Consider the following 25,271-nt stretch of genomic DNA (forward strand, 5'->3'; position numbering starts at 1 on the left):
CTCATACATAATAATGTTCTGTTGCCCATGTCTTTTCAGTCTTTTGGAATGCTACTTATATGATTTACTTGGCCAGAAACCTGGAGGAAGGCCTTGTCGTAATGATGACATATTGTAATTTTTACCTTCCTTCACTGGAGACCGACCAACATCAGAAAATATTTGCAGTATGACCTTGTGCATGACATCACGTATGAAAGAAAGGGTATCTTTACATCTGTGACTCAAAACGGATAATAAGTTGGCTATGATAGAAGACCCTTTCAGAATTATCTGTATTATGACATCACTTATTTTGGCTGAACAGAACTCCTGTTTGTCAAAACCTGTTCTAGCTGTGTGGTAAGTCGGCTACGGCATATAAAGGGGGAAAAAAACTTAATCATAGGTTCATAGGTTCATACTAGGCTATCTGCCCTAGGGCATTTATAAGCCTAGCCAGAGTTGAGTGGCTTTCACCACCCCTTAGGTTGAAGAATACTATACCCATTAGTTTGCCGTGCCTCTGTCCAGCAGTGATACAGAGATGATCCCCGGGGTAAACCTACGATCTCCCATCCACTGGTCAAGATTCCTCTTGAACAGAGCCAGCGAGTTGCTCTGTCTCACATGGACCGGGATTCTGTTCCACAGCATAGGGAGTCTCTGGGTGATGAATCTGCCCCTCCAGTACGTCCTAATTATATCCGTGTTGAGGTTTAAGTCTCTTGCTCTTGTGGCTCTGGTGGATTCGGATTTTTTGAGGTGGAGCATGTCCATTAATTCCGGGTTGGACATGGCCTTGTATGTCAGGCACAGGTCACCTCTGAGCAGACGGTATGCGACTGAATAGAGCTGGAGTTTCTTCAGTCGGGCAGCATATGGCATATTTTTGAGCCCCTTTATCCTTTTGGTGAGGAACTTTTGGGGTCTTTCCAATTGCTGCAGGTGTCGGGTAAGATACATTCCGAATGGGGCATTGTACTCAATCATTGGAATGATAAGTGAAGAGTACAGGGGAACAATGACCTCCCTTGATCTGGATGTGAATCCCTTCATAATCAAGTGGGCAATGTAGAAGGTCCTCCTAACCACTTTGGCAATGTGAGTATCAAAAGAAAGGATACTGATAACCTCTTCTGTGCTTAATGGATTGCCACCTATGTGGTAACTTGGGGTTACCTTGTTTGTACCAAAGAGTATGACTATACATTTTTTGGCGTTTAGCTTAAGGCCATGGCTCTGGCACCAGTTATCCGTTTCTATGAGACCTCTCTGAAGGATATCTGTGTCTGATGGATTTTCAACTATGGCGCCCAGTTTGCAGTCATCTGCAAACTTTGTCAGCCACAATCCTCCTATGTTTGCCTGCACTTCTGAAAAGTAGATGCCGAGCAAGAGGGGGCCCAGGACTGAGCCCTTTGGGACACCACTTGTGACCGGCTTGGAGTCTGACATGGCACTAGCAACTCTAACCCTGTGGGTTCTGTCCTTGAGCCAGTTTGCAACCCATCTTGTGACATATGGGTTTACATTTAAGCTGGTGAGCTTTTCTGTGATACCCGAGTGGGGTATTGTGTCAAGCTTTGCAAGGTCAAGGTAGGCTGTGTGAACTGCCTTACCCTCATCAATGGCCTTGGTGACTGTTTCAAAAAAGTCGACCAAGTTCAAGAGGCATGATCTGCCCTTGACAAAGCCGAATTGGGTAGGATCCAATGTCTGTAGGTCCCCTATGTCTTTATTTATGAGTTCCATTATGATCCTCTCCATAGCTTTGCAGACCAGGCTTGTTAAGCTTATGGGCGGTAATTACCAGGGTCCGTAGAAGCACCGCCTTTGTGGAGTGGGACCACAGTTGCCGACGCCACTCTTTGGAGTGCGTATCCTGTGGTAAGGCTAAGATTAAACAGCAACCTTATGTGTGGGTTTAGTTCCTCATTGAGTTCGTGTAGCACACAGCCGGGGACACCATCCGGTCCCATTGATGCTGTGTTTTTAGCTTTAGAGAGAGCAGCTCTCACCTGGGCATTTGAGATGATTGGGAGGCTACACTCTGCTGGGATAGATATTTCTCCTTTTGGGGGGGGGGGGGAGAAATTTTCACTGAACCTGTCTGCCAGTATGTTTGCAATGTCTGTGGGTTCAGTGATTTTTGTATGATTTTGGACTAATTCTGAGCATATCTGGGAGTTTCCACCCAGATTTCTAACATAGCTAAAGAAGGCCTTATGATTGTCTTTTGAGTCCCTGGCGATTTTTCTCTCAAAGTTGGCCTTGGATGATTTTATGAGTGACCGTAGTTTTTTACTAGTATTGATCAGAGATGTCTTCCCTTTTAGGGATTTTGCTCTATCTTGTAGTAGCTTTCTCCTCTTGTTGTAAAGTTTGTTTATGGCTGGGGTCCACCAGATCGGGCGCTTGCCTTTGGTGGAAAGGGTCTTGATTTTATTTGGGATTGCTTGATCCATGCAATCCTGGAGGTGCTCAGAAAGCATTTGTAAGGGATTCAGCAGCGTGGGTTGTGGTTTCCAATGGCTCAGGGGCCTTGAAGGATACCACACCAGTCGTAAGAAGTGTGAAGTTGGCTTTTGAGAAGTTCTTCACTGTGGTCTTTTTTGTTGGGGGTGGGGGCGGGATGTGGATCTCCAGTGAGATTAGTTTATGGTCTGATCTCACCAGTGAGGGATATACTTCCGGTGTGGAGCATTTTGTCCCCATGTTTGTGATGATCAGGTCTAGTATATTTTCACCTCTTGTGGGAATGGTAACAAGTTGTTCCATAGCATTTGAGTTTATGAACTCCAGGAACCTTTGGGCTAGGGTATTGGGGCTTGAGTAATGTTCCCAGTCTATGTTTGGGTAGTAGTCACCCAGTATGATGGTGTTTGGAGAGACATTTATACTCTCCAGTGTCTTCAGGTAGGCTGTGTGGGGTTCCTGAGTTTGAGAGGGTGGCCTGTCACATGCTACAAACTGTAGAGCAGTTTTGCCTATGGTTAATTGCACCTGAATGGTCTCTGATGCTTCGTGAGTTGCCACCAGCCTGGAGGTGTGGGTATCCTTGATGAATATGGATACACCCCCTCCTTTTGTGGTACGGTCCAGGTTTTGGGGCCGGAACGCATGATATGAGGTAAAACCTGATAGTGCCGGGGTGCTCTCAGGAGCCTTGAACCAGGTTTCAGTCACAGCACAGACATCGATGTTCTCCATACTGAGGAGGGCTTCGAGGGCGTGCATCTTGAGATTTAGACTTCTGGCATTGAGCAGCATTACCCTTAGTTTTTTCCATTATTGTTTTCTAGGGCGGTGGGTTTAGAATTTGAGCCTTGTCTAAAAAAGGCACTATGGGGGTGGCAAGAGCCTTTGCCAATGTCCGGAAACCCAGGGGTGACAGGTGCAAGCCGTCCCTTGCGAAGCAGCGTGGCATGTCAAGCATGTCATTCCAGGCAGACAGACATTGGATCCCCTTAGAATGACACCAGAAATTAAGCCAATTATTAAAACTGATCATTTTGTCTCTAGGTCATTCTTACCTGTACTGGAAAAAAATAGCTAGTAGAAATTTGAATGGCCATTTATTACTTCATTGGGCATGATAGACTAGTATACAGTCTGAAAACTTAAATCCTTTATCTTCTGAATTTAAAGTACCCTGGCTTCTGTACCTAGACAGTCACCTCCCTTACTCTGCATTTAATCATGCAGTAGCTTTCTCTTTCACTCAGCAGCGCAGCTGATGTAAGGTCCCTCCCCACACTCAGTCATAGTAAGCGATCATCAGGAATGTAAAATGCTTAGCCATATACACCTTTAAGAATATGCATTTCCAAGGATTTAATCGTGCTCGCCTCCCATATAGAACAAGGATATACATGCTAACCCTGGTGTACTGACTCTGGTGTAAATGTGTCTTTACCTACCCCATTATCAGGACTAGTCTTAAAGGTAGTCAGAGTAGTACTTTGTTTGCCATGTAGTGGTATTCCATATTCTCAAAAATGATCTGATGAAGTCCAGTGCTTATACACAAATAAAGCCGAGTTCTTTTGATGACTGTCTGGTCAAATTTTTATTTTTATTACTTTAAAACTTAGTAGCAACTTGAAGTTTTAGACTGCTTTCAACTGTTTCTGAATGCTGGCCTTAAAGTGGCTTGTTTTTGTAATCATTAAAGACGTGATGTCAGTCTGCTACTCTTACACTGATGTTAGTTATTCTCCTTGCATCTGTAATTGTGTTTTATGTACTTGTTCATCCTGTGGCTCGAATTTTGGATGTGCACAGTGGTCCTGGATGCGTGGTGGATTTACAAGGATCTCTGGTGATGATCTGTGGTTTTTCATATTCTAAAAAAAAAAATTGCCTGTTCCAAACAGGCTTGGGGACAGGTTATTGAAGGCTGTATTTGCAGGCCGTTGGAAGAAGACAACAAGGCTATGTCAAAAGTTAATTATGATATAGTAATCTGTAGGTAGAAGCTGAGAGATTGCTCATACCTGCTATACTGAAAAAGTTTTTCAGACCTTGCTGGAACGGTTTCATAGTAGTGGATGAGCAGGTTACCGTGCTTAACTTGGAAACCTCGGAAAACTCTGTCAGCTATATTTCTGTGATGTTGGGTTGATTGATTGCAAAATAAATGCCATGTGGGAAAGGGGCTAGCAATGATCTCAGGAATCTGTTAAATAGCCAGTTTACAGTCCAGTAGATAACAATGGTTTACATTGTTTGTTTGATGTTTTAATGATCCTAACATTGGGAGATGGTATCAGCAGCCCTGAGCAGCCTGCACTGAGTGATCCATGTCCAGAGCCTCTGTAATATCTTCAAGGAAACTTACTAGGTTTAGGACAGGAGACCCACCCTTCTCAAAACCAAACTGATTGGGATTTAGAGCCATTAAGTTACCTGTGACTAGATAAATGAGTTATGCTTTGGTACATTCCATGGCTTTGTCTATAATAGACTTGAAATTTTGGACTGATTGTTCTGTAATTACCTGGGCCTGTACATGGGCCACCCTTTTGTAAGGTAGTCATAGTGGTAGTCATCTAGGCATCAGGCATAAACCCTGTGGGTAGGCTGAGTTTGAACAATTTAAGTAGTGGCTCAGATGATGCGTTCTTGGGCACTAATGAAAATGCACCCTGACATATTGTCTGGTATCATGGAATTATTAGAATTCTAAGGCTTGTTCCAAGGTGATTTCAGGTGAAAGTAGATTATTTTCAGGGATAGTGGGGAAAGTAATCTAGGTAGGTAGGATTATTTTCAGGGATACTGGAGAAAGTAATCTAGGTAGGTAGGGTCACATTATCCCTAAATTTGCTAATTTATTGGCTGTATCCTTGGGATTGGAATATGTGATGGTACTGTAGATGAACTGTGTGAATCAGACATCATTCATTAATTTCCTGGCACTATTGAAGAAAGATTTGTAGTTTCATTTGGTATCTCTAGAGACTTTAAACTTACACAGTTGTTAGTACATTAAGGTCTTGCGATCAGGTGATACACAGTTGTTAGTATGTTAAGGTCTTGCGATCAGGTGACGGGTGTTTCATACGACTTTTTATTGTTTTTCTTTTCTTGGTTTACGGTTTACTAATGTGGGAGGTTCTCCAGAGATTTTTATTCATGAAGTCACCATTTTATTTGGGGCAGACAGGTATTGACTTTTCTCTGTAGTAATTTAGGTGCTGGTAAAAGTCAGAGATAAATATGACTGTCCTTTGTGCTGAGTCCTTTTCTAGGATAGTATTGAAATTTTTGTATAGGTCTTCTACAAGCTGAAGTAGGTTTGCCCCATTCATGTCCCTAAAGATAGTCTCACTTAGTGGTGAGGTGTTACCATGAAGCCTGACACAGAAGATGACTGACTCATAGTCAGATATAACCACGGCTGAGGAGATTCCGGTTGGGTTTCATTTGGAGGCTAGGTTGTTAAGGACCATGTCAGGAATATCGGAGCCTTTAAGTGGTGGCTTTACAATTGCTCCAGCACGTTGATATTAACAAAGAAACAATGTCAGGATACATGTATGTCTGTCAACACGATCTAGAAGATAAGAAACAATGGGAAGATACATGTATGTCTGCCAAATATACAACATCTAGAAGATTTAGCATTTGTGCTTGGAAATGTTTACATAGATGTTTTTACACCCTAAGTAGACCCCAGAGAATTTTTCCCACAGGTAGACAACAGATGTTGAAGGTGTGATGGGGAAGAAAGAGGTAATTGGGAACATATTTTCTGGGAGTGCAGTGAGTTGAGGGACTTTAAGGATTGTCTGTGGGATGCACTGTCGGAGATGCTGATGAATCAGTCTTCCGAGCCGTGGATGAGGGTAAGGCGGTCCAGACAGCCTATCTGGACCTCGCCAAGGCCTTTGACACCATTCTCCACTCTGGAATCATAGATAGACTTACTAAGCTGGGCATTAATCCCTACGTCACTCGATGGGTTGACAACCGGCTTACTGATAGAACCCACACTGTAAAAGTAGCCGACTCCAAATCCAGCTCCAGACAAGTGACAAGTGAAGTACCTCAGGGTTCAGTCCTGGGACCGCTCTTGTTTGGCATCTACTTCTCTGAAGTACAGGCCAACTCTAAGGGACTCTGGCTATCAAAGTTCGCGGATGACTGCAAACTGCGAGCCATTATTGAATCCCCAAATGATGTGGATACTCTACAAAAGGGTCTTACAGAAACTGATGCTTGGTGCCAGAGCCATGGGCTCAAGCTCAGTGCCAAGAAATGTATAGTTATCCCCTTTGGGAAAGAACATGTACTCATGAATTACCACCGAAAGTGTGATAAGAGACTTAGGGACACAGGTGGACAGTGGTGTCACCTTCGATAACCACATCGCTACAACAGTCAGGAAATCCTTCTATGTGGCACACCTCATTACTAAGGGCTTTTTTTCCAGAAGAAAGGAGGTCATTGTCCCACTGTACTCATCCCTCATTAGACCCATTATAGAGTACAACGCCTGTTTGGTATGTGCCTCTCAAGACATCTGCAACAACTGGAAAGGTTGCAGAAATACCTCACTAAAAGAATCACAGGCCTAATGCAGATGCCCTACGCTGACCGCCTTAAAAAACTCCAGCTATACTCCGTGGCATATCGTCTACTCAGAGGCGATCTCTGCTTAACATACAAGGCCATGTCAAACCCTGAGCTGTTGGACATGCTCCACTTAAAGAAATCCAAATCCCTCAGAGTCACAGACTCTAGGGATCTAAACGTTGTCATCACAATGAACAAAACATGCTGGAGGGATAGGTTCCTGACCCAGAGACTCCCCAGACTCTGGAATAGACTGCCCATACATGTCAAGCAAGAGCGCCTCTTTGGCCCTCTTCAAGAGGAACCTTGACGATTGGATGGGAGAAACGAAATTCACCCCGGGGATCACCTCAGTCGCCCTGCTTGACAGGGGTCCAGGGAAGTAAATAGTGTGGGAAGAAACAGCCAGGGAATTGTTATGGCTAGGCTTATATAGGCCCTAGGGCTGATAGACTAGTACCAACCTGTGAACCTATGAGTGGACAGATGGGTGTGATGAAGGAAATGATTTTTCTGAGCTATGACCCAGAATGGGAATTGCCTGGATATGGTAAGGACTTGCTGTGTCTAATTATGGTGGGTGCCAAAAAAGCAATTACTAGAAAATGGAAATCAAAATCTAAACCAGCTGTACTAGAAGTAGTGACAATAGTAACAGAGATAAAACGACTGGAATTGAGATCTTTAGAAAAGGACAGGAGCAAATTCCATAGGAAAAATGGGAATTATGGGAACAATGCATACAGGAGGGAATTATGCGAACAATGCATGCAGGAGTGATACGAGGTTTAAAAGGCAGCAGGACTTAAATGAGCTGTGTAGTATTTGTAATGTTTGAAAATGATTTGGTAGATAAGTGATGTGCAGTGTTTGCAAGTTGGAGTGTGTCAGTATGGGTTGTGATGTAAAATGCTTGCAACTAGGATTGTATCAGTGTAGTTTATGTCGTAAGTGATGTTTTAATAAAGATTTTTCTTGTTTAAAAAGGGGGGATTGAATAATTTGTGTAATAGTGTTTAGATTGTACGATATAAAAAATATGTATATATCGCAATATATGTGAAGTATAATGTTTATAAATATGAACTTTAGTACAGTTTGATTACTTTTTATATAGATGTAAATTTGCCTATATGACAAGTGATCATTCAATAAAGGTGTTTAAAAAGAAGCCTAAAAAAAATTTATCATATCCATTTGTAGAGGAACAAATGTGTTGGCAGTTTGGACTTGACATTGTTCCACTCTTCTGTGCCGTGAAGCCCAATGTCCAGCCAGTCAACCAAAGCCTACCCTTGCTTTAAGGTACGCTCAACGTCACCTACACACTCCTCGCGTTGCATAGGGCAGAGGTGACGTTCAGGTGTACCATCCTCAGAACTGATTGCCCCAGTAGGAATAGCAGTCCGAGGAAAACCAAAAATAACCTGCACATCCAGGAAGGAAAAAAGAGCTTGGGGGAATGGAGAGATGGAGGAAATACTGGACGCCTGCCATTGTGGTAAGATTTTACACAACTGTACTGTGTCCTTACATTCACCGCTGCAGTATTCATAACTTGCTAAGGCCCACTTATCAGCTCTCTCTGCTTGTCTGCCTTTAATTCCACCATTAGCTTTTTGATTTGAGGCTAAGCAGTTTCTTAAAGGTGTCCTTAATATTACACCTTCCAGGAAGCCTGTTCCTCCTCCCTAGGATCTTAATTTTGTTCTGGAAAAATTGACTCTGGCTCCTTTTGTACCTGCTGTTTCGGGTTCCTTGCAACATTGTTCTTGGAAGATTAGCTCTTACTTCTACTAGATGGGTGTCTGAGTTTCAAGCCCTTATGGCTTGTCTGTCTTTTTTGATATTCCATGAGGACAGGGTGTCCTTGCATACTAATCTTTCTTTCATGCCCAAGGTGGATAATGAGTTGTAACTTAATCAGTCTATTAATTTGCCTACTTCTTTCCCTCTCTGCAGTCTGACAGTGAGAGGGTGCTGCATACCTTAGACGTGCCTAGACAGCTCAGATTTTATTTGGATAAGACTAAAGCTATCAGAAAATATGATCATTTTATTTCCTTTCATCCTAGGTTTTTAAGATTTGCTGTTTCCAAGCAAACTATTTCTGCTTGGATTTCAAAGGCTATTTCTTTTTGTTACACTTTTCAAGGCAAGAGTCTTCCTTCTTCTGTAAAGGCTCATTCTGCTACAGCTGTGGCTTCTTCTGATGCTTTTTTTCAAGGAGACAGACAGTAATTCTGTTCTTGAAGCAGCTACTTGGACGTCTGTGCATACTTTTACCAAACACTACAAGTTGGATGGTATCTCCAGAGCTAGAGCTGGTTTTGCTAATGCCATTCTTCATGGCTTCTCAGTGGGCTCTACTGTTGCTTCCTCCTCCCAAGTTCCTTAGTCAGTGCTCTTGACATATGATTTGTTCCTCAACCCGTGGATCTTAGATCTGACCCTTGGATCTGACTCTGCCACTTCGAGCTCCTCCCCTACGCTCATTCCCCCATATTACCTTAGATCTTTTTTGCCGCTTTACAAGAAGCATTGCTATCTGATCGCTTGAGCTCCGCTGAGAGTTTCTAGTGAAGTGTTTGCAGATAAGTCAGTTTATTCTTCTTTTCTATTACTTTTTTCTCTCTTCCCCTAGCTCTGCTTATATATATTTTTAAAAAAGTGTTCGCTGGTCCGTTCTTGCGGGACTTTTTCCTCGAGGTATCTGGTAAATCTTTGGGGTTTACAAAGTACATTTCCTGTGGCACAAGATTCCTTTATCTGATGCCGACAGGGAGATTGTGTATTGTTGAAAAAACAATACATTTTTCTTGATTGATATCCAGCCTGCCTTACCAGTGCCTTCCTTTTGGGTTTATAGATTGTGTATTATCTCAGCCCGTCTCATCTGGAAACCACCTGTTCCACCCGTGAGGGGTTTCTCCTTCATGCGTTGACCAACTGCCACAGCAAACTGATTTTGAAGGGCCTTATTCCTTCCTCTGCCCTGGCAGCAGGTTCTTTTACCTCAGGGGCTCAAACCCACCAAAAAGCATAAGGAACACAGGAAACATTCCCAGGACAAGTCTGCCTCAGCATCAGGCGACCCTCCCAAAAAGGCTTCCAGAGCATCAGATCTAACATTGTTGGAACTGAGTAAGTCTGCCGACTCATCTCCTTGGACCTGAGCTCCTGCTCCTACCTTGGGACTGTCTCCAACCACCTCGGGATCTCCCTTTCGGGACAGATCCTGCAAAGCTTCCTCTAGACCATCTTCCACATCTTCCATCAGATCTTGTCATAGCCTTTCCAGATCTGAGGTGATAGGCTTACGAGGCAATTCCTTCCGACACAGATCCAGATGGGGGTTTACCAGCTCTGTCCCCCACCAGGTCTGTGAGTCTACTTTCTCTGTTAGGCCTGTTGCTCCTTCTCTAATCTGACCACCTGCTTCAGATTCCTCGGGTCCTAGGCTCTGAGAGTTTAGGTGTCAGAGAAGAGTGGCTGTCAGAGCTGAAGCCTCGACATCGGTTTTGGGAGGTTGACTTCCACTCTGAAGTTTTCAGAGCCATAGCTCCTCCTTGGAGCCTCAGCATTCAGCAGCTTGGTGCCAACTCCTCCTTTGTAGCGGACAGCCTTGAAGGCTCAAGTGCATTCTTCCCTGACAGCTTCGGCTTTGAGTTGAATGTCTTCATGGTCTCCAGGCCCGTCTGCCTTTGAAGTGGTGGAGAGGGGTCTCTCCTTACCAAGGAGATCCTCAGTGCAAGTACTTTTGGATCCACCTCTTACATCCTGGGATACTATGTCTTTGACCCCAGGTCTGCCACCTCTGGGACAGCTGGCCCAGCAAAGTCTCCAAGTCATTCCACACTTGAAATCCCAGCTGTCTTCTGATACCTCCCCGGAGCATCCCCCAGAGGAGGTACCCTGGAAGAGAAGGTGCAAGAGGAGGCACATGGATTCTCCCCAAGAATCTATCACAGAAGACACTGATTTCAAGGAAGGGGAAGAGTCCACAAGATCTCATCCTGATGATGTCTGCTTTGGAGACAACTTAGAAATCCTGTGCCAAAAAGGTGGTGGTCTACCCAAAACTCTACCTTGGAGGAAACTGTGTTCCTAGAGGCTTTCCAGTCCAGCCCCATTACATGTTGGATGTCCCCCACTGCTGATCATAGGATCACTGGAGGTTGCTAGGCTAATGGCCCCAGGGCCCTTACAAGCCTAGCCAAGTTCAACCCGTGTTCCCAAGGTTGTCTGGTTCAAGCAGACACTAAAATCAGCCCCTATCGCCCCTGTCCAAGAGGGACACAGGTGGAACCCCCAAGGTGAATTTCCAGTTACCCATCCAGTCATCCAAATTACCCTTAAATAGGACCAATGAGGGGCTTTGTTTATCATGAAGAGGAAGCTTGTTCCAAAGGTGAGGCAACCTCTGTGAGACCAGTCTCTCTCTCCAGCAGGTTCTTTTGATGTCACATACCAGCTTGAGCGAGTGACCCGTGTACATTTGACTTTGTGAAGTGCAGTATTCTCATTAAAGCTGGGTTATAGATTGCTCTATATGCAAGGCATATAGATCGCCTCTGGGCAGTCTGTGTGACAGAGTAAAGTGACAATGATTTCAGTCTGTACACATAAGATAGATCTTGAAGACCCTGAATTTTCCTTGTAAGGAACCTTTGTGATCTCTCCTGTTTCTGCAGGTGTTTGGAAAAGAACATACCAAAGGGAGCATTGTACTCCATTATTGGCCTGATGAGGGAAGAGTCCAGGGGGGTTATAACCTCTTATTTTTCTGAAGTCAGTGCCCTTACTTATGAGATGAGTAATATAAAATTACCTTCTTACCATTGTGGAGACATGGTGATCTAAGTTAAAATTGCTGTCAACTGTGTGCCCAGATCTGTCATCACTGACTGTGTGCTTAGGATATGACTGTTGATGTGGTAGTTAGAAGTAACATCACTCTTGCTGAAGGGGATGATGATGCATTTTTTTAGCATCAAGTCTAACACCATGACTTTGTCACCAGTCATTAGTCTGCATAAAAGCTTCTTGCAAGATGTTGACATTACTAGGGGTTTCAGTGATCACTCCCAGTTTGCAGTCATCAGCAAACTTTGTCAACCACAGTCATTTAGTTTTAGCCTATACTTCAGAGAAGTAGATTCCAAACAGTAGCGGGATCTCAGAAAGGGTATATATTAGATAATTGAATGTTTGAAAATGCGACTACCATACGGTTGACACCATATGATCGAACTTTCAAAAGTTTGAATATCTAATAAAAAAAAATAAACTACACAAAACATCTACCTGAATGCTCTAAGCAGGGGGGCAAGCCTCCTGCACCCCTTATGTGGAGGGTTGTGCCCCCACACTCCCCTTTAAATATACCAACTCTGAGATCACACTACAGTACAGAAGATGGAACTCTTCCCATTCCACGCTGTATGGAGATCTCCGTTACAACGTTCGAACATTCAAAAATCCGATCATATGGTGTTGACCATATGAGATTCGAAATTTTGAATGTTCGAACATTCAATGTAGACCCTTTCAGAAATGATCCCTGTGGAACACCACTGGTTATAGGTCTGCTGGATGAGGTGGAGTTCCCTATTTTGACTGTATGAGTTCTATCAGTGAGCCAGTCTGCAACCCACCTGACAGTATATGGATTAATACCCAGCTGGTTAAGTTTATCAGTGATGCCTGAGTTGGGGGTTTGTGTCAAAGGCCTTGGTTAAGTCTGTGTAGGCTGTATGCACAGATTTGCCCTAGTCTAGGGCTTTGGTGACTCTCAAAGAAGTCCACCAGGTTTAACAAGCATGATCTCCTCTTGACAAGGTCAAACTAGGTGGTGTTGAGCATTTGGAGATTTCCTATATATTTGTTCATGTCCATGATGATTCATTCCATGGCCTTGCATATTAGTCTGGTCAGGCTAATGGGTCTGTATTTCCTGGGCTCTGTAGATGCACCCCCTTTGTGCAAAGGGATGATGGTAACGGTTTTCCATCCCACTGGGACGAAGCTAGTGCTTAGGCTGTGATTAAAAAGCATGCTCAATGGTAATGCTAATTTCTGTTTTAACCCATGTAGAACACAGCCTGGAATGTTGTTTGGTCCCATAGAGGCTGTGTTTTTGGCCTTGGAGAGGACATTTAAGACCTGCTTCTCGGAGATTCTAGGTGGTGGACATGTGTTTGGGATGCTTTGGGGTATATGTGGCAGTGACAAGGGAGTGAAGTTTTCACTGAACCGGTCAGCCAGCAGGTTTACTGTATCCATAGGTTCTATGTATTTAGTACCATTAACTACAAGTTCAGTACAAATCTGGGCCTTACCTTTAAGGTTATGGATATAACTAAAGAATGCCTTGTGGTTGTCCTTGGTTAAGGAAGCTAATTTGGCTTTGTAATTAGCTTTGTAGCACTTCACTAAGACTCTTATTTTCTTGTTTAAGTTGAAGACTGTTCCTTCCTATTCGTTCTCCTATTGTATGGCCTGTTAATGGCAGTTGTCCACCAGGCAGGTTAATTTTTCCTTGAAGATCTTGCTTTGGTTCGGTCAGGTGCCGGAGAGTCAATACAAATGTACAGGTGCTTGTATAAAGCATTGGTGTATAACTCAGCATAGGTGTCTGTTCCATCAGTGGGGGGAGGGGCTATGAAGCTATTTATGCCATCACGCAAGAGGTTGTATTTGGCCTTGGAGACGTTTTTTAGTCTAGTTGTTGCTAAGGGGGGGGGGGTGTTTCTTGTGTTTTAGTTACTTCTAGCAAGACTTATTTTGTGGTCAGATCCCACCAAGGATGACCATACACTGGGGGTGGTGCAGCACTGCTGTGTATTGGTGAGCACCAGATCTAGGATGTTTGAGCCCCTTATGGGTGTGTCAACCATCTGGTCCAGGGCATTGGAGTTGATGAAGTCCAGGAACCTTTGGGCAAGTGAGTTAGAACACACACAATTTACCCAGTCTATGGACGGTAATTAAAGTCATCCAAAACCAGGATGTTTGGTTGTATCTTGATTGACTCAAGTAGATCCAAGTAGGCTGAGTGGATGTCCTCATCCATGGAGGGGGTCCTATAGCTGGCAGTGATCTGAACTGGGGTCTTACCTACAGTCATTTGCACCTGAAGTAATTCAAGGGAATCATGCTGTGTAACTAATCTAGAGGTGTATTTATCTTTAATGAATATTGATACATCACCTCCTTTGGTTCTCATGCCTTCAGTTTGTGGTCTGAACGTGTGGAAAGAAATATAACCTGGTATAGCTGGGGTGTTCTCTGCAGCCTTAAACCAGGTCTTAATGACTGCACAAATGTCAGCATCTTACAGGGTGAGGACTGCTTCCAGTGAGTGCAGTTTCTGGTTTCGAGTTCGTATCAGCCAGGGCATGGAAGGAGCCAGACACTGTAGAACCTCTCCCTAAATGTGCAGATATGGTTCTTAGTGCCCCAACAGACCAACCACATTGGACCAAATGAATCCCGATAGATGCCATAATTGTTGCAGCAGCCTCCAAAAAGGAGCTTGCTTAGGAAAGCTCCACTGTCCATTCCCCTAACAGGGAGTCTAGGGTCATGGCCAGATTTGGCAAGAGAGTTGATGCTTTGGCAACTTTCACCCTATGAGCACTAAACTGTCTTTCACAATTTTACTAGGCTACAAAAGGATCTAATCAAAGAACTCTGTAGCTCTATCCCAGAGTCCATGGCCACTCTACAGTCAATTTCCAACACGCCCATGAAGTTAATTTCCCACACTGCAGAGGGCTGCCAGTTCATGCGTAACCATTAGGCATCATGCCTGGATACGGCTATGCGATTTCACAGAACCGTTCAAGGTGTCATTCTTCAGTGCACCCTTTGATGGATCATCATTGTTTGGGCCCACTTTCAAAGAAGCAGTTTCCTGTAGCGAGAAGGATGGAAAAACCTTGTCTGCCATCGGAATCCAGTTTTCTGCTCCACAAAGATCCTTCTCCAGGAATCAGTGTGGTGGTAAAAAAATTGTGGTTCAAGATGCCTCGAGGTCCTTTTCAGGAATCCCAGGGAGATTTTTCCACCAGAGGCAGGGGGGGGAAACAACAATAATAATAATAATGGTAGATGCCCATGTGGTAGAGGGAGTCTGCAAAATCAAGGGTCTTGAGATTCATTCTTGGACAGACCCTTTCAGTGCTCCTGAGGGCTTGCCCAACAGTCTTTCTCTGGAGGCAGTTGGGGAGGCACTTATCCTTGCACCCAGAAGCCTGGATATCCATCAAAAAGGATCGGTGGGTACAAAGGAATCATATCCAGTGGCTCTTCTATTTCCTTTTTAAAACATTCCAAACCAAACAGATTCCCCCCCCCCCAATGTTCCACCCAATCTGAGGGAATCAGCAGCTTTAACGATTTCAAAGCTACCGGACAAAAGAATCATCCAGAATATCCCCCTCAGATCATATTGAATCAGGGATTTACTCAAGATTCTTTTTAGTACGAAAAAAGACAGGGAATCTGAGGGCAGTATTGGACTGGACATCCCTGAACAGGTCAGTACAAAACTCAAATTTTCAGGATGGTCACTGCCCAATCCATTGTGCCTCTGTCGCATATGGATGACTGGATGTGCTCAGTAGACCTGAAGGACAAGTACTGTCATGTCAAAATGAACAGACACTCCAAACTCCATTTCAGGCTGGGAGCCAATCACAATCACTTCCAGTTCAGAGTTCCCCCTTTTGGTCTCACCACAACCCCCAGGGTGTTCACCAAATGCATGGCAGTAGTCACAGCTCACTTGAGACTGCAGGGATTCCACATGTTTTCTTACCTGGACGACTGGCTCTTCACCGCTCTAACAAGGCATCTACTTACTCAAGCCAGGGATTATTTGTTACACCTAGCCCCTACCTTAAGCATAACTGTCAACATGCAGGAATCGCAATTGGTACCTGTCCAAATAATAGACTTCAAAGGAGCATGTCTGGACACATACAAAACTCTGGCCTTTCTGCCTCCAGACAAAGTTTACAGTCTTAAGACTACATATCAGATAGTTCCTGTCAATACCGAATCCACCAGTGAAATTAGTTCTAAGAGCATCGTGGTGTATGGCTGCCATGATTACCCTGTTACTTACAGCAAGACTACACATAAGAATTCTGCAGTGGACATTAGCAGTCCAGTGGTCCTTGCACCATCATATCCCCTAAGCTTTCCGATCAAACTTTCAAGAGTGTACAAAGACTTACTTTTAGGGTGGCCTCATTCTTCAGATATCGAACAAGGTTGTCATTTGCCCCCTCCCCCAAATGGCACGACCACTGATGCCTCCCAGATATGTTGGAGAGTTATTTCCTGGGATGGACAGTCCAGGGCACATAGACGTCACAGGAGACTAATCTGGATATCAGTGTCCTAGAGATGAGAGTGGTCCTTCAAGCACTGCAAGCCCTGCACAGCTTTCTTCCTCTATGGGCTATTGTGATACAAAGAGACAAATATGTAAGTTGTTTGGTACATCAACAAGCAATGAGGAACCAGATCTTATCCACTGTGACAAGAAGCAGTGAGAGTGTGGCAATGGGTGATTGCTACCAACAGCTTTCTAACTGCAATGCATATTGTGGAGAAGTGCAACGTTCTAGCAGACAGACTGAGCAGAATCTTGCTGATGCCTCATGAGTGGTCTCTAAAACAATCAGTGGCAAACATGATCTTTCACAAATGGGGTCAACCCTGCTGCAATCTCTTTGCATCCCCTCACAAAAACAAACGCAACAGGTTCTTTGCCCTGATACCTCCTCAGGGACAGTCCCCAAGAGATGTCCTAGTTCATGCTTGACCCCCCTGATCTGCTTTACGCATTCCCACCTCTACCTCTAATTCCCAGGTTTCTTCAGAAAAGCACACAGGTTAAAGAGCAGGGTAATCCTCATTGCTCCTTTCTGTCCTTGGCAAGTCTGGCTCACCTTCCTCTGGTCTCATCTCATCTGCCCTCCGTTGACATTGGAACCGGTTCCAGATCTATTGTCCCACCCATCAGGCCAGTCTCAATTGGATCTCCCAGGCCTAAAACTAATTGCATGGTTTCTCCAATTCTGATGTTGGCTAGACATTCCAGGCTTTCTGCCGTCATCCAAAAGATATTGATTTTATCCCACATACCATCCACTAGGAAAATTTATAAGAGCAAATGGAAAAGGTTCTCCATATGGGCTCAACAGAAGCAGTTGGTTCTCCCTGTGCTGCTCCCATTCCTGTGGTTTTAGACTTCCATGCTGATATCTTCCAAAATGGGGCAACTTACTCCACTGTAAAAGTGCAGTTGGCGGCCATTTCATATTATCGCATTGGAGAAAAAATTTCTTTGCTGGCTTCTTCAAAATTGTGCAAAACCTGTCTTAAAGGTACCTTTTTGCTTCACCTTCCTATTAAGGATCCCACCCCTCCTTGGGATATGACTGTGATTCTTTGGGTACTAGTCCATCCACTTTTTGAATCTTTGGTCAAAGTTAATTTGAAATTCTTTTCTTGGAAAACTGCTTTCTTTGTGGCAATTATTTCTGCTAGATGAGTTTCTGAACTACAAGCCCTTTCTTCCAAGCCTCCTTATTTGATTTTCCATAAAGACAGTCACTTTATGTACCAACCCTTCCTTCATACCAAAAGTTGCTACAGAGAACAATATTAACCAGTCCATCAACCTACCAGTTTTCTTTCCCAGTTTTCAAAACAAGGGAGAGAATATTGTTCATCTATTAGATGTTCATAGACAACTGTGTTTTTATTTGGGCAGGAAAAAGTCATTCAGGAAGATGTTCTTCATCTCACATTGCTGCAGTCCTAACACTTGGGTAGTCCGCTGTCCCAGTCGGCCCGAATACCAAAGTATAAGGCTGACGTCGGTCAAGGCGCATTTGTCTGACATCAGGACATCAGGGTACAAATGCGCATGACCGACGTCATATCCTCAGTCTTTTTTGCCGCATGGTCCGATGCAGAAGCAGTATTGCGAGTGCAGGTTGGCGTTCTGAAATTTTCTGAAGTCGGAGTTTCAGACCGAATCAAAGTTGGCTAAGTACCCGTTAGAATATTTTGTTTTTCTTGCCTCCATATTTAACCGGATGTCAGAAAAAGTGAATAACTGTATTTCTTGTGGGAAACAGATACCTCATAGAGATTACCATACATTGTGTATACCTTGCTTAGGGCCTGAGCACGACGTTGTTGGCTGTCGCTCTTGTGCTAGATTTAACAAACGCACTATTAAGAGAAGATTAGATTGTGCCAGGTTAGTTTTGGGAAGCGTTGTAATTACAACATGCCGTCGGATGCTCTCTAAAAAGCGCAAAGACAAAGCAGCGAAGCCTAGGGTAGAAGAACCGTCTGTCCCGGACGCCGGTTCTTTAGAGGCTCAGTGGAGCCGGTGGTTCTACCAGAAGTTCCTTTGGATTCTCAGGAGAGACTTTACTGTTACAAGATGTGTCCTCTCAGGAGGTAGGCCAGGCTGAAGGGGCTTCTCAGGTAGCTGTTCTCCCTCCCTTCCTAAGGTGGTTAGGCCCTCCTTCTGTTTCCAAGGCTCCTTCTAGAGGCCGGCCAGGGTTAACTTCAGTGGGGGTCTCCTAGTTCTTCAGGGTCTCTGCCTAAGAAACATATGCTTAAAATGGCAGAAGATTTGATTTCTATGATTAGAGGTTCTTTTCCCCCTGATAAGAGGCCTAGGGTGGAACCTGAGCTTGAGAGTTTTGAGCAGTGTTCGAGGCTTCTGAGTCTTCGACTGAAAACTTGCAGGAGTATCCTCCTTATTCTGATTCTGATGTAAATGACTCTACACCTTCGCTTCTCCTCCTGAGGATTTTTCTTTTCAGAGACTCTTCATTCCATGAGGGAGCATTTTAAATGGGAAGGTCAAGATTTCTCTGATTCTAGGAAAAGGCTTAGGGAATTTTTGTTTCTACCCCAGCATAGGCCTTTAGCTATACCTCCTGTTCTGGATGTGGTAGAGGATGTTTTTGCAGAGGCTTCCCTGAACCCTGATTCTTTGCCTCCTGCCCCAGTTAAACCGGACAGGTATTATAGGGTGCCTGAAGCTCATAAGTATCTTTTTGAGTCCTAGGGCAGACCCAGAAACTGTTTCTCAGGGCCCTAAAGGGGTTAAGGCTTCTGTTGTTAAAAATCCTGTTCCTTCTGATAAAGAGGCAAGGGCTTTGGATAGATGGGGGAAAAAGGTGTATACTTCTTCCACTTTAGCCATGAGGGCTTTGAATTGCCAGTTTCACATGTTGAAATACCAAAATTATCTCCTTTCTCAATTGAAGTCTAAGGTAGATGCTCTGGCGGAAGGTATTGAGTGTAAAGAGTTGCAGGATTTGGTTCATGTTTCTGAACAGGTGGGTAAGCATTCCTTGCAATGTGGTTTTGATGCTGTACAGGCCTCTTCGAGGGTGGCAGCCACTGGTTCTGTTCTTCGCAGGCACGCCTGGCTGAGGGATCAGAATTTAGCTGAACATGTAAAGACAAGGATTTTAGATGCTCCTTTACAATCTGATGTGTTGTTTGGTGCCTGTGGAAACAGTTTTAAAGAAAATGGAGGACAAGGCTAAGTCTATGCAGACTGTTAAAGATTTTTGCAGGTTCAGCCTCCAAAGTTTAGTAGAAATTGGCCTACTAAGGGGTGGACTTATCCTTCTTATGATTCTCAGTCTAGGGGTAGATCTAGACGTGGTAGGGCAGAGCTCAAAGTTCTTTTAGGCCTAGAACAGGCAGTTCGCCTGCCCAGTCTTCTGGTGAGGGCAGGGGTCAGTCCTTTCGTAAGCAGACCCAATGACTTGCCTTTTCAGCTGCCAGAGCCTTCTCGCCTGGCAGCACCTTTGGGAGGAAGGCTGGCACTTTTCAAAGAAAATTGGAGTGTTATTACCCAAGACAGATGGGTATTGGATATCGTTCACCACGGTTACAGGTTTTATTTCCATACCTTGCCTCCATTCAAAGGCATGCCAGACATTCCTCCTATACAAAGAAAAGAGGCTCACAAGCAAATTTCTCTGTTGCTCCAGATAGGGGCCATTCAGCGGTTCCTGTGCCAGAAAGGGGCCTAGGATTTTATTCTCGCCTGTTCCTATTACCAAAAAGGGGAACACGTGGAGACCAATTTTGGATTTGTCTATCCTCAACACTTATTTGGACATTCCCAAGTTCAAAATGTTGACGTTACAACAGCTTTTACCTCTGCTGGGCAAAGATCACTGGATGGTAACTTTAGATCTCAAGGAGGCTTACCTTCATGTGCCTATCAGACTCAGTTGCAGGAAGTATCTGCGTTTCGAGCTGGAAATTCACATTATCAGTTCTCTGCATTGCCCTTTGGCTTATCTACTGCCCAGAGTATTCACAAAGTTCTGGCTCCAGTTGTAGCTTTTTCAGGCTAAAAGGAATACAAATCTATCCTTACTTGGACGACTGTCTGATTCTGGCTCAAGAAAAGGACGAGCTTCTTCAGCATCTGGAATATGTGATAGCAGTGCTAAGATGCCTGGGGTATTCTGTGAACGAAATAAAGTCCAGTCTAGTACCCTCTCAAGACATGTGCTTTCTGGGTGTGAGACTGAATACAGCAGCCCAGATGGCCTTTTTAACCCCGGACAAACAAAAGAGTCTATCCCTTTACTTCCATCAACTATCTCATCAGTCCGGCTGACTGCAAGGACAGTCCTTCAAGCATTAGGGTTCATGGCATCTTGTATTCTGGTGCTTCCCAATGCCAAACTGCATATGAGGAAGCTGCAATGGTATCTAAAAATGTATGGACACAGCACTGCCAGGATTTGGACACTGTCATTCCAATAATACCTTGCATTCAAAAGGAATTTTGTGGTGGGCTCAGGAATGTCACCTAAACAAGGGACTCTCTGTGACCCGGCCAGAGGCGAGTCAGATTCTAACGACAGATGCCTCAGACATAGCTTGGGGAGCTCATCTGAATGGAAAGTGGATACAAGACAAGTGGCCTGCCAGACTACAGCATCTACATATCAACATGAAGGAGATGTTAGCAGTCCAGTTTGCATTAATGGCTTTCAAGGAGTTACTTCTTCCAGGGCAGGTGTTGATTCTAACAGACAACACTACTGTCATGTGGTACATCAACAAGCAAGGGGAACACATTCTTATCCTCTATGCAGGCAAGCAATGATTTTGTGGGAGACTGCTCAGCTTGCAGCTAAATCTACAGGCAAGGTTTCTGCCAGGAGCACAGAACTCCTTAGCAGATGTGTTAAGCAGGCAAATCATGGATCCCCAAGTGGAAACTGGATCTTCATGTATTTGACAATTGACAGTGTCCTGGGGAACTCCAGACATAGATCTGTTCGCTTCTCTACTAAACCACCAGCTGCCAAAGTTTTGCACAAAAGGTTTCATCACACAGCTTGGAAAGTGGATGCTCTTTAGTTCAGTTGGAAAAATCTTCATGTGTATGCCTTTCCACCTCTGCCTCTCCTCCCAAAGGTACTCCTAAAGGTCAGACAAGACAAGCCAAGGATGATTTTGATAGCTCCAGATTGGCCTCGCAACACTGGTACCCATTACTGAGGAATCTGGTAAGGAAGCCTCCATGGCCTTTACCTTTAATTCCACACCTTTTGTCTCAGAGGACGGTCATCTCCTCAAGGTCAAGCTTCACTCTCTTCATCTAACAGCCTGGCATATTCTGTTTTGAACCACAGCAGGTCTCAACTTCCTCAACAAGTTTTGAATGTGATTATGGAAGCCAGAAGGCCTAGTACACGTAAAGTGTATGCAGAAAAATGGAAGAGATTTTTATTTTGGAGTGCAGCAAAGGATTTGGATGTTTCAGAGCCTAATTTGAGTGTGGCTCTTCAATATCTTACTGAGTTATTGGACAAAGGTTTGTCTTTCGCTTCCATTAAGATTCATGCTGCAGCAATTTCAGCTCACTATGATTGTGACCCACCATTGTTTTCTCATCCTTTGTTCAAGCAATTTCTTAGAGGGGCAAAGAATATAAGACCCCAGAGCTCCTACTCCTGCTTGGGACCTCAATTTTGTGTTGGAGAAACTTACTCTACAACCTTTTGAGCCTGCGGCTACTGCTGAATTGAAATACTTGTCATGGAAGACTGCTTTTTTGTTGGCCATTACTTCTGCAAGAAGGGTTTCTGAATTGCAGGCCCTTATGGCGTTGAGCCTTTTTGATTTTCATAAGGATAGGGTATCATTACGTACTAATCCTTCATTTATGCCTAAGGTGCTTTCTAGTGTGGCTTTAAACCAAACTATTCATTTGCCTACTTTTTATGCAAATCCCCAAAATAAGCGGGAAAAGATTTTGCACACTTTAGATGTACACAGGCAGTTGCGTTATTATTTAAGCAGGACTAGGGATTTTAGGCAGTCTCAGCAGTTGTTTGTTTCTTTTGCTTTGAGTTCCCAGGGCAAGCCTGTGTCAAAACAAACTATATCTAAGTGGATTGGGTTTTGCATTGCATTCTGTTATTCCTATCATGGCAAGGAGATTCCAGCTGGGATTAGGCCTCATTCCACGAGGGCTACTGCCACTTCAACAGCATTTCTAAGGGGGGTGGCAACTAAGGATATTTTGGAGGCAGCTACTTGGAGTTCAGTGCATACTTTCTCCAAGCATTACCACCTTCCTCTCTATTCTAAATCCAGGGCTGGTTTTGCCACTGCTGTGTTGCAGGGCATTTTGGCAGCTCCTGCTTCATTATAGTTTAGCCATCCTCCCTTACCTCTGCTTTGGGATTCTACCCAAGTGTTAGGACTGCAGCAATGTGAGATGAAGAACATAGTACAGTTTTGTACCTACCATAAATGTAGATGTTCAAGATCCACATTGCTGCAGCCTCCTCCTTCCCTCTGTGTTTAGGGGTGGTTGTGTGGGTGGGGTTCTATTTTGTAAATTTGTATATATTGTACATATATTAGGTACAGGAGTGTTTGGTGTTTTTGGTTTTGGCCTTATCTTTTTAGGGTCTTCTGACATCTGGGGCAAGAAAAGGATATGACGCCGGTCATGCATTTGTACCCTGACGTCCTGATGTCAGACAAATGCGCCTTGACCGACGTCAGCCTTATACTTTGGTATTCGGGCCGACTGGGACAGCGGACTACCCAAGTGTTAGGACTGCAGCAATGTGGATCTTCGAACATCTACATTTATGGTAGGTACAAAACTGTACTTTTTTAATTGTTCATATCCTTACCAATATCAGAAAAGGAAAACCAGTTTCTAAGACCATGTTAGCCAAATGATTAAGAGATTGCATCACTTTTTGTGTATGCATGTAGTGGTATGTCTTTGCCCACACAAATCAAAGCCAATTCTGCCAGGTCCATGTCAACATACCAAGCTTTATGGTCCAGAGTCTTGATGGATGCTGATTGTGCACCAACTTTGTGGCCAAACTCTCATACCTTTCTGGTATACTACAAGCTAGATATTACCTCCAGAAATAGAGCTGCCTTTGATTCTGCAGTGCTCCAGAATATCCTTTCATGAAGGCTGCCCAAGGTTACTGTAGCTGGGGACTCTGCCCCACAGGTTGAAGAATGAATATAAATGACAACATCAGATAAAGAAGTTATGTATTCACCATAATGTTCTATCTGTGTTGTCCATTTTCCTCCTTCCCTCCTGCCCATGGCTGTGAAAATCCTGACTGATATGCTTATAGGAATCGATGTTCCTGTTTGAGATCCTACACCTTGTTCTTTCATTTTCTGTAATTACCTAATTATATGTATACTTCTGTATATAGTCTGCAATATGTTAACAGCAAACTCAATCTGAGGTAATATGGGGGAATGAGACATTTATGGGTAGGGGAGGAGCTCAAGCTTTGGAAAGTGGCCAAGTCATATCCGAGGGTTGGATAGGAGCCCCACGGGTTGAGGAACAATGAAAATGGACAACACAGATGGAATGTTATGGTGAGTACATAACTTTTTCTGCAACCCATTTATGAGCAATATTTGGTGTCACATTGTTGCAGGGGATAATGTTGCTACATCACAGCACTTAGATTTCCAGTTCACTTCTTGGCTGGGGTGCCTTCTGCATGGAGTCTGCATTCTCTTTGTGTCTGTGTGAGTTTTGATGGATGTTGTTTCCTCTCGTATCCCGGAAGGATTCCATAGGAGAACTGGCAAAGATTCAAATTACCACTAGGAGTGCATGCATGTTTCTCGTGGTGGGATAAAGTTCTTTCCAAAACTAGCATCAGGTTTTTGTACCCTGTTAGTGCCAGGATGAGCTCCACCACCTTAAAGACTTTGATTTGGATTGAATAATCACAATAGACACCAATTTTTTCCACATTATATTATTGGAATATAAATTATTTTCCATATTGTATAAATAGACTATGCAGTATTTTTAACAGACTTCACATCACTTGAAAATGTCTTTTGTGAGCTTGTCACTTCCCTCTTTTCTCCAGATTTTACATTTCAGAAATTGTTAAGGAATACTAAAAATGTCTTTGTTGTTAAATTCATGATTTGCTCCTCATTAGTGCTGTTTATGCATTTCAATACTATGTCCTTTTGCTTCTAGGGATGATGTTTTCTTGAGTGTGATGAAAAAAATATATATGCTTTCTATTTTTTAAATGTAGAGTCCCCTGAAGATGTTGCTCCAACTGTTGGATTTTCCAAATCAGAAATGAAAATGGGGAAGTTTGATGTGACCATATTTGATCTTGGTGGTGGCAAGCGAATACGTGGTATATGGAAGAACTATTATGCTGAAAGTTACGGTATTGTGTTTGTTGTGGACTCTAGTGACCCAGAAAGGCTAGAAGAAGCCAAAGAGACGGTTACTGAAGTTCTAAGGCATCCTAAAATAGCAGGAAAACCAGTGCTTGTGTAAGTAATAAGTGAATTTCAACCATTCCTTAATACTTTTGTAATTTGAAAAATGGCTTCCTTATTTTCCTATGGCACAGATGACAGCAACAGATCCAAGTTGCAGAGGAGTTTTTTTTTTCAGCGTTTTGGCACTCTGCATTCCAAGTGTCGATATTCCATTTAGAGAGGTTAAAGTCACATGTAACCTCTGTGCAGGTGTAAGAAACTTTATCACTGTCCATAACCTGTGACTAAAAATTCTCCAAGTCAGCAAGGAACTGCATCGTCAGTGTAAAATAGATTGGTAACTCAGCATCTCTGTAAAT

General features: G+C 43.7%; 1 protein-coding gene across 2 annotated transcripts in view; it reads left to right on the forward strand.

Annotated features, from left to right (window-relative positions):
- The window catches only part of ARL13B (ADP ribosylation factor like GTPase 13B), a 1,170,737-nt gene that overhangs the window by 359,996 nt on the left and 785,470 nt on the right, over positions 1 to 25,271 (forward strand). For both annotated transcript variants that reach the window (XM_044072157.1, XM_044072156.1), the window contains exon 4: positions 24,714 to 24,963. In XM_044072157.1, coding sequence (XP_043928092.1) covers positions 24,714 to 24,963 — 250 coding nt within the window. The remainder of the gene's footprint in view (positions 1 to 24,713; positions 24,964 to 25,271) is intronic.

This window comes from Protopterus annectens, chromosome 5.part0 (assembly GCF_019279795.1).
Source record: "Protopterus annectens isolate FY-2018-M chromosome 5.part0, PAN1.0, whole genome shotgun sequence".
In the NCBI taxonomy this organism is placed as follows: Eukaryota; Metazoa; Chordata; order Ceratodontiformes; family Protopteridae; genus Protopterus; species Protopterus annectens.